General features: G+C 30.8%; 1 protein-coding gene across 2 annotated transcripts; it reads left to right on the forward strand.

Moving 5' to 3' along the window:
- Positions 1-4087: 4087 nt before the first annotated feature.
- On the forward strand, positions 4088-7522 carry LOC101208434. 2 transcript variants are annotated; one of them, XM_004133675.3, is made up of 2 exons: positions 4088-4246; positions 5724-7522. In XM_004133675.3, exon 2 carries the CDS (start codon positions 6031-6033, stop codon positions 7246-7248), a length of 1218 nt encoding a protein of 405 aa, XP_004133723.1. In that variant the 5' UTR covers positions 4088-4246; positions 5724-6030; the 3' UTR covers positions 7249-7522. The 2 variants fall into 2 exon arrangements, with proteins under 2 accessions (XP_004133723.1, XP_004133724.1); XM_004133676.3 differs by having other exon boundaries at positions 5763-7522.
- Positions 7523-10793: the final 3271 nt, after the last annotated feature.

Raw genomic sequence — 10793 nt, forward strand, 5'->3', positions numbered from 1 at the left:
GCTTTAATAAGTGCCTTCAATGATGAATATATGAAAATTTCGTACAAGTTTTTCTATTTTAGACTCAAGTGTAAGTAAGATAAGGTTTCTAGCTAGGTGATTCCAGGTTTCAAACACAGAGGCTTAGTGACAGATAATTGTATCTTCTAAACGAACTCTTGCGATGAATATATATATAAAGTAAATGTGTGCTTAATATGGGTTGAATGTTCAAATCACAAACAAATATGAAATGCAACATATGACATGGAAGGTGAAGGTGTGTGGCTGAAATAATCACTACAATATAGTAGGTAATAGGTAATAGTCTCTCTAAACAATGCATAATTAAGGGTCTCGTTGTAGGTTTGAACAACTAGGCACAATATGACAAAATTTTACATTCTCATACCGTAAATGTCATTTTGTAGAGTTTGAGTATTTTTTTAGTCCACAATCTTATTGTTATTTTACCTTTTCATGTCTTTTTTTTTCATTAAATTTTACATTCTTTTTTCAACAATTTTTCGCATCAGACACCCTTGTTTTAGACAAATATAATTTCCTTTGATTTCACATGAACCATAGGATGATAAAAGCACACTTTAGATCCGGCCTGTCTTGAGCTCATTTGCCTTAAGTGGATCCCATTAGTCATACAAGATCACCACCACCTTTACTAGAACCAAAGGAGCTAGCATAAGAAGGGAGAGCACGTATATTCCATAGTTTTCTAGAGAACTTAGATTTCCACATGACATGACATGTAGTCTTCTTAATGTGTCGTGCAAAAAAAGAAGAAGAAGAAAGTGAGTTAGTATGAATCACACTAGAGAGTAGAATTTCAAAAGTAGGGATAAGTTCATCAAAGATTCTCGAACAAGTGATTTTGATCCCTTCCTTACTCCATCTTTAAGAGTGTCATTGTGTTATAGAAGAAGCGCCAAATTGATCCCCAAATAATAGACACTTCTGACAGGAAACTGTCTTGTTCTTGTCAAAGTGTCCTAACATCTCATCATTAATCTACTTTTGATCGGAACAGATATTAAGACTATCCTTTTAATCATGAAGGATGAACAACTCCACCATTATCCTTTTAATAGTAAAAGGACACATTCCTTTCTTTTGCCTATTTCATAAATGTTACTTGATTAAAAATTTATTTTGTTAACTAGATACGCAAACGGCCTAACAAATCAAGATATTTCATCCATTAGCCATAACCTGACACCTAGAAGACCCTTTGTACGAGCTTCATGATCCTCTAGCTGTGCTTGCAAGCGACCTTTTCCTATAATCTTTCACTAAATCAATTGTTATGGATACAAAGAATGAATATTTATAATAACTAAATTGGTTATAAGTGATTAAAGAAATCGTAACTAACTATTAACCTTCTATCAGACTTCTTAACCTCCATTAGCTAATACTTCCTTCTTGCTTACACAAAAATCTCTTTTCAAACATGCTTCCTCTTATCCTGAATGATTCACACAAAAAATGACGACACGTCCTTTCCAAATACAAAAATCCCTCTCGAAGTTTAAAGCAACTTATGGTGTAATTTGGAATAGCCTAAACAACAAATTTGAATCGATTTTTAAAAACATTGACAAAAAAAAATATAACAAAATAAGTAATTTAGAGGTAAAGGAATATTTATACACTTAATTTAAAAACCATTTAAAATATTAATGCATTTGATAACCATTTCAGTTTTTCGTTTATTTTATTTTATTTTCTTTTTTAAAAACAAAACCATTAAATCAAACATGAGGGTTATTTTTTGCTTTTGTAATTTAAAAAACAAACGCTAATACAAATTTGAGAATTGTTTTTCATTCCCAACAAAAAAAAAAAAAAAAAAGGTAATTCAAGCTTACCATCTCCTTTTAGAGAGTGCTATAGTATTAAAAGATTGCTTGATATTAGAGATTCTTGCACTTAAGTTTTCATTACATGTCCACAATGTTGATAAAAGAATAATTAAATCATGCTTCAATTTTGTAAACCATTTTTGTAGTCGATAAATTTTAACACATTTATCCACTTTTAAAATATCTCGAAAAAAAACTTACAACTACTTGAAACATTTCGATTGTTTTTATACATGCGTATTTATATATTAAATAGGAGACAAAAAGAAATGGATAAAATGAAGTATTTATCGTAAAAGTTAGTTTGATTAATAGCACGGCCTTTATCTCTAGAGGTAAGAGTTCGAAAGTTCAATTCTCTACTTCATAGTTGTTTTATAGTTCTCGTATTAACAAATTTACGATATTTGAAATATTAAAATAATGATTAAATTTAAACAATATTACCTAATATAAATTTATCTAAGAAATTTGATGAATTATTGTGAAAAAATCTTCCCACCATACATGAAAAATAAGCATGTTAAGCGTTTAAGAGACCAAATGATTCGTTACCTAATTTTGTGATCGATTAATGTGTTGAAATTGCTCGAGATTCTCTTCCACAAGGGACTTACAATAATCAAATTCACTTCTTACATATTTGACTTTCACAATTTGTAGTTAGAATATCAAACTCTTGTTATAATAACGTATAAAATAAAGTAAACATGAACATAACTCAACTGACATAAACTTGTATTTCGAACTTTGAGATCTAAGATTCGATATTTTACTTGATGAGTTAACGAAAAAGAACTCTAAGTCGACCGTTGCATGCATTTTAAGTTGTTAATCATAAGCGTCAATATTTTTTTAACACTTCCAGCTTTTATTTTGTAATTTCAAAGTATTTGTTTTAATTTTGAAAACTAAAAAACAAATAAGTTATAAAAAAAAGACTAAAAGTAGATAACAAATTAATTATCAAACCATTCGTAAATGATTATGAAATGACCTAAACAATACAATACCGAGCTTATTACATTTGAGAAACTAATATAATCTACAATAATTTTTTTTTGATATTTTTACGAGTTGAAAAACTTATTCGTTTTTTTCGTATTGTATCATAAAACAAATAAAAATATCAATTTATATCCTTAAACTTAGATTTGTATCAATTTAAATTCTAAACTAATAATTATTTTTCGAAAGTTGTATGATCAATTAAAATACAAACTAATAATTATATCAACTTAAACTCTAAACTTTTACGAGTGTATCAGTTTAAAATCAAAACTTATATAATTGTATCAATTTAAACCATTTCTTTACGTTTTATTTGAATACATACATTGAAAGTTGAAGGTTTAAATTTGATACAATTAAAAAAGATTAGATTTTAATTGAATACACTTATAGAAATTTAGGGTTTAAATGAATAAAACTATTAGTTTTGAGTTTGAATTATTCTATGGGAAAAGTTAAATATTAAAATTAATATAAATAGATATTTGTCCTAAAAACAAAACATAAGATAAATGCTATTTTTAACATTTCCACAAAATTGTTATTTAAGGAAAAAAGAAAAAGAAAAAGAAAGAGATAAAGAGAACTCCAAGTTTTGATCCAACCATATATTAAGTATTAATTAAAACAAAGACTCAGAGTTTAAATGTGAATTTATGTATTTACTATAATTGACAATTTAATTGCAATAATATTCTAAGGCAACACCCAGGAGGAGGGTGTTAATTAAATACAAAGCAGAAGAAGCATGTGCTAATGTCCTAATTAATCTTAATTAATAATCTAATGTTTGCAATTACATCCCAAATTTATTCTCTTAATTTCTAAAAATGTTAAAATTAAAGTTGAATCTGAGTAATAAAATTATATAAATTTAGGAGTTTGAAATTTAAAATTTGAATAAGTTGAATAAGTTGAATAAGTTGAGGAGTTTAAAACAAAAAGGAGGGTATGGGCTTATTTGGAATCCAGCGTAGATTGAAGGCAAGAAAAGAGAATACAATGTTATTGTGAATCCAGGTTAGGAGTAGGTTAAAGGTATATCCAAACAGGAAGCAAATGAAAGGGTCGCCGCAAACGCCGCCACGACGGCATCCACGTAGGCTCGATGTAACCGAACCAAATACCTGAGCCGAAGCTAGAGGCTTCGACGCGCAGCTGGAGACAGCCTGTCACCAACAAAGTCCCACTCACCTATTCCCCTAACTACGTTCTCTCTGTCCCGCTCTCTCTCTCCTCTTTCTCTCTCTATCTCTCTGTCTGCCCCCATCTTCTTCATTCTCTCTCCCCCTCTCTCAAAGATTAGGGTTCTTTGGTTCCTTCTTCGATTCTTCCAAACCTCTCCTTCTGCATGCTAGATCAAGATTCCTCTCTCTGTAAGCTTCCGATTCATCTCTTTTTCTTTTCATTTTGTTCGCATTTCCTTTCCCCTTCTTAAATCCACTCCACATCGCGGTTCCCCCCCCCATCATTTTTCTTTTCCTCTTATATCTTTCTTCTTCTTCTTCTTCTTCTTTTCTTTTTTTTTTTTTTTAAATTGATTTTTCCTCTTTTTAATGGGTTCTTTCTTCCTTTTTGTACCATGCATGGTTTGGTTATTAACTATGAATTTTGATTTGGGTTCTTTGCTTCTTTTGTTTTATTTATTGTGAAATCATTTTGGTTGGGTTGTGTTAGGTTTTTTTGTGTTTCTCTCTATTTGTTGTATGTTTCTTGTTGGTCTGGGTTTCTTTAATGACTGCATTTTCAATAATTGATAATTAAGGGTTTATCAGATTTTTCTTCTTCTTAATGTTTTCTTAACATTTTTGCTTTTGGTAGGATTTTGTTTTTGAATGTTCTGTTAAACCCAAACCCTGGTTCTTTATCAATGTTTTAAGTTCGGAAAGCTGGGGGTTTCGTTGATTGTGATTGATATTACTGCCATGACCGACAATGCCAGCTAATATATCAAGGGTGTTTGGCTTAAGATGCGTGATTATTTAGTTTGGTTTGAATATGTAATTGTTTGTTCTTCGTTTGTATTGGGTTATTTATGCTAATACTAGTTCTGTTAATAAAATAAAATTTGTTGGTTTTACAAACTTTACTTTGTAGTTTGTTCATTTCACCCTTTACTAGAGTTATGTGTATACCATTTTAGGAAAAATTGATAGCTACAAATTTAATAGAATGTTTGACTAAGAGACACCGCTTGCATTGAACAGGGTGGGTGAAGTTTTATTGGTTTGTGTATTTTAATCTGTATCTTAACGTAATTATGTAACTCAATTTGACGTGTCATGAACTCATGATTAAAACTCTTTTTGATGTAAGGAGTTTTCTTCTAGCAGAAAATTGAATATATGTGTTTGAAATTTAGTTTGTTTTTCATTGATTTCTATCTATGTTAATTTCTCTAGTATCAGATGTTTATTTAGGAAGCTGGCCGTGCCTTTCTCCCCTCATGAACTCAAGAGAAACTGAACTAATGCATGCTAAATTTAGTTAAATGCTTTAAGAATTTGTTTCATTGTACCCATTACCTATATTCTTTGCCTTCGCTTCCATTTATCCTGTCTACTCTTATGTTATCCATCCTTTCCTTTTGGCTTATGTATCGGCGAATGATATGCTTAATCCTGTATTTCTCGAAGTTTTTTTTTGCACCAACTATTTCTTCTCAAGTATTCTTAAAGTTGACAATATATATTATTGCTTGGAACAACAGTGCCTTGAGGCTATAGTTTCTCCAAAGACTTGCTTGAATATTATGGTTCTTCATTATGACATTGGCACTTTCTGTAGTTTTTTTTTTTTTGTGGAATTGCAGTCCATTTGTTTTTCTCATTTTTATTCCAACACTATATGCAGTTGCTTCTCAGTTCTTATTTTCTTCCACTTCACTGGCAGATGATCTAAATGGATTGTGATGCCTAGAGCAGCTTGATACAAAGTTCGGCTGTGAAGATGGGCATTGTTCTTCATGACTGCTACTTCAAAAATTGCTGCCTATCATCTTCTACAGAAATTTGTGGTTAATTTGAGTTCTATGAAACTCTTCCAGCTTGGATTGCTCTGCTTTTGTTTTCATTAGAAGTGGGAAGAAGGCTAATAAACGATTAGAGGTCCTTAGTATCCATGCTGGCAGAGAGTATGCTTGGATTCTGTGCATCGAGTAATGCCCCTGACGAGATTTGCTGCCGATGCATTCGGTGTGGTGACAATTTGTTTAGTGGCCCTATTGATTCTTCTTGGTCTGTTATGCATAATTTACTCGTGCTACTTTCGGTCTCGCATTCATAGTGAAGGTTGCATTCAACTCAGTTACTTCAGTGGTCCTTGGATAATTCGAATTACATTCATCTTGTTTGTGATCTGGTGGGGTATTGGTGAAATTAGTCGACTAAGTTTCTTACGCGGGGAAGGAGGATTGTTGCATGACTTGAAATGGCAGGAAACCATTTGCAAATGTTACATCGTTTCGAACCTTGGGTTTGCAGAACCTTGCCTATTCCTCACACTCTTGTTTCTTCTTCGAGGCCCTCTTCAGAATATGGAGTCAGGAATTCTCAGCCGGAAATGGAACAGGAAAACAGCAGGATATATTTTTCTCTACTGCTTCCCAGTGTTTGTTCTTCAAATAGTTGTTATACTTATTGGACCCCGGTTAAACTACGATAGCAGATACGGTCGAAAACTGCCGAAATATTTTACTAGTGCAGTCACCATTGTTACTGCATCTAGTTCGAGAGGTGCTGCGGACATTGCTCTCTGTACTTACCCTTTACTGAGTGTTATCCTCCTCGGCTTTTTTGCCTCCATCCTAACCATCTACTTGTTTTGGCTTGGGAGGCAGATTTTGAAGCTGGTGATCAATAAGAACTTGCAAAGGAGAGTATACACATTGATATTCTCAGTTTCGGGATTCCTCCCATTAAGGGTTATATTACTTGGTTTTTCTGTTTCTCGGAAACCAGAGCAGTTTTTATTCGAAGCTCTCACTTTCTCAGCTTTTCTTGTACTTTTATGTTGTGCTGGGTTGTGTATATGCATGCTCGTCTACCTTCCGGTCGCCGATTCTTTGGCTTTGGGCAATTTACAGGATTTAGAGGCGAGGAGAAGGTCGAACGATGATCACAATGACACTATCTCTCTCATTGCCAACCAACCCCACGTCAACGATAGCTCTAGCTCCCCCCAAATGAGCCCTGCCCGAAACTCCGATGCCTCCTCAACCAAGAGGGGGTCGATCTCGTTTAGAACATTTCAAAAAGATGGAGCTTCTGCTGGTATGGGGACGGCAACTTTTGTGGAACTCAGCCTATTCTCTCCAAGCCGAGAGGTGTCCCCGCCGGGGTCACCTCCGTTGCTTGGTTGGCCGATGCGCTCTACTTGAGAAAAAAAGGCACCTTATTATGGCTGCGGTTGGGGGGGTGTGGTGGGTGGTGGTGGTGGTGGTTGAAAGCCTGTGAAGAGAAACTGAGTATTTGTCAATTTTGCAATGAAGAAAAAAAACACTGATTGTAAAAAGGAAACAAAAGGGTTTAGCTTCTTCAATAAGGATTTTTAATTTTTGGCTTGTGTTTTTTTCTCTTTTTTTTACCCTTTTTTTTTTTTTAATTTCAAATTCTAGATATGATGATGAATTCGCTTTGTGGGTATCTATATAACTCTTCATTCTTCACACAAATTTCCTCATGTGATTAAACTCTTCTAAATGACCATAAAAAGAAAGAAAAACGGGGTAGAAGAAACCCCTTGGAAAGTTATTTTTTTATCAGCTTATTTCTTGTGCCCATTCAAATTATCCCTACTCTTAATTTTTTGGATTTGGAAAATATACTCGGATGTAGATCAAGCAAATATTATCATACATTTTCTATTTATTAAGCTTATGTAATTCATTTTCTATTTATTAAGCTTATGTAATTCATTTTCTATTTATTAAGCTAACATAGTCTCTTGCTGATCATATAATTCACTTCCTGCTGATCATATAATTCACTTCCTACTTATCAAGTTGTATATTTTCTTATTTATCAGGTTCTAATTCACTTCCTACCTATCAAGTTGTCTATTTATTAAACTAACATGGTCTCTAGGTGATCACGTAATTCACTTCACTTCCTATTTATCAAGTTGTCTATTTTCTTATTTATCAAGTTGTAATTCATTTCCTCCTTATCAAGTTATCTATTTTCTTATTTATCAAGTTGTCTTTTTACCTATGAAGTTGCCTATATTGATATACTTCAAGTTGCCTATATTGATATAGTGAAGTTGTCTTATAAGTAGTGAAGTTGTCTACATTGATATAGTGAAGAAATTTGAGATTTGATTTTTCTTAATTATTTTCTTCTTTCTAAATTATTTATTTATATATTACATATTATATTATATTATTTTATTATTCAAATATTACATTCAGTTTTCATATTTTGATTGTGTTCAGTTTTCATCAGCACAAAACTCCAGTCATCTTCTCCGTCAAAGGTAAGTCTTAACGGTATGACGGTTTTTTCCTACTTGTTACAATAAATATTATTTTTCATATTTAATATATATTAAATTTATAATATAATTATAATATTTTATGATGACATTACCATGACAAATCTTATGAAATTAGAATTTACGGCTCCTCACAATAATGATATCAATTATTTGCCATGGGTTCTTGATGTTAAAATGCATTTAGACACCATGAATCTCAAAATTACAATTAAAGAAGAAAATACAACGACTAGTCAAGAGAAAGCGAAAGTCATTATTTTCCTTCGTCATCACATCCACAAGGATTTAAAGTCAGAATATTTAATAGTGAAAGATTCTCGTACGTTGTGGAATAAATTGAAATAAATGTATGATCATTTAAAATTAGTTTATGAAGCTCAAGCTCGTTATAATTTGATACATTTGAGGCTACAAAATTTTAAAACACTAAGTAATTACAATTATAAATTATTAAAACCAATTCAAAATTATTGTTATGTGGGGAGAAAATTACTGATATAGACATGTTGGAAAAAAACATCTTCTATTTTTCATATCTTGAATATGCTCCTGAAATAGCAATTTCGAGAGAGGTTTTACAAAATATTGTGAACTGATCTCATGTTTTCTTGTTGTCGAACAAAATAACGAGTTGTTGATGAAAAATCATGAATCCCGACCAATTGAAACAACATCATTTCCTGAAGCAAATGTTGTGAATTTTAATCGTGGACGAGGTCGTGGTCATGTTCGAGACAGAGACCGTGGAAGAGGAATATATAATAATTATTTTCGTGGTGGTCGTTATTATAATCCAAATTTCAAAAGAACCACACGAAACGATGATCATAAAGGAAAAGCTCCACAAACACTACAAGACTTTCTACAAGTTATCACGTGTATAATATTTCACAACCTTATTATTTCACAACTTGTATTTCTCATATTTCACACTTTGTTGCTATTATCATTATTACTTATTTTTCAATTTTCGTAATTGCAAAATGTATGAAAAAATCTATTTTTTTTAAAAAAACATTTATATGGGTATAAAAAATTGAGACAAGATAAAAGTACGTTTATTTATGGATTTTATGATTTAAATTTCATAAATACATCAAATTTCTTATTAAAAAATTAATTAATAAATTACCTTTTAAAAAATATAACAACTCTATATTTTAAAATGAGAGCTAATGGTGTGTTATATGAATTTATTAATTATTAGATATACGAAATTTCATATTAAACACCTATGATAGACATTAAAATATCAAAGTTTGATATTTTAATATTCTTGAGATGGATAAAGAAAATCATCTCTTAAACATAAAATAAACTCAAATTTTCTAATGACTCTCACTCCATCCATAATTATCAATTCATGCTTAGCTTTTTTTTTTTTTTTGATGTGAATTGAGAACCACGAGACATTTTTAAGAAATCAAATTAAAAATTTTGTTTTGTGAATCTTGTTAGTTTAGTTTAAAAGATAAAATTGAGTAACCATTTTATGAGTGGCTTAGACTGCTAACACCTTTCAACCTAAATCTGAATTTGACAAATGTTTTTCTTGGTGACCAATCACATCTTAATATGATGTTTTTAATATGATGGTCGGTGGCGACTTCAAACCTATAAGTATTATAAGTTGATTTTCCTTGATTAAGGCGGGAAACCTATTTGACCAATCACACTTTAGTATAATGGTCGGTGACGACTCCAAACTTATTTATTTATTAAAATTAAATAAACGAAGATGTCGGTAGCTCCGCGTCATAATCACGTCGCGACAACAAGATTTATGATTGATTAAAAACAAAGTTCATGATTTCAAAAAATTATAAAAGAAAAATTGAAGACGGAAAAAAAAGAACAAATATGAAATATTTAAATGACCAGTTTTGAGCTTTTTGATTTTGTTACCCAGATCATAAATATTTGAGTGATTTGTTATTATCTACGAAAATTAACCAATATATAATTAGCGAAAAAACATTTTATATCTTAAAACTTAAATTACATAATTCAAAAACTATGTGTAAATCAGTAAAACAAATGACCTTTAAGATAACTGAATTTGATGCAACAACAAAAACAAAAAACAAAAAACAAAAATCGTAAAAAACAAGTACTTTGTATTTTGAGTAAAAAGAAATGAAAGGTATGCAAGTTTATTTGAAAATGAAAACAATGTATCTACAAAAGTAAAACTTTTTAAAAGTTAATTTTCTAATTGACACAAAAAATTTCGAATGAACTCATATTAATTCAACATGCACAAATATCAAATACTCAGTATTAGAAAAAATTAATTCAAAAAGTGATTTGAAAAACAAAAAATAATAATATGATAAGGAATTGAATTTGTTATATGATGATATGTATAAAATAACAAAGAAAGAAGTCAAAATTATTTAATCAAATGTAAAGTAATAAAAACCAAAT

The sequence above is a fragment of the Cucumis sativus genome, chromosome 3 (genome assembly GCF_000004075.3).
Source record: "Cucumis sativus cultivar 9930 chromosome 3, Cucumber_9930_V3, whole genome shotgun sequence".
Lineage (NCBI taxonomy): Eukaryota > Viridiplantae > Streptophyta > Magnoliopsida > Cucurbitales > Cucurbitaceae > Cucumis > Cucumis sativus.

Excerpts from the sequence above, each read along its gene's own strand:
- LOC101208434 (XM_004133675.3), top strand. The coding sequence starts at position 6,031 with ATGCCCCTGACGAGATTTGCTGCCGATGCATTCGGTGTGGTGACAATT.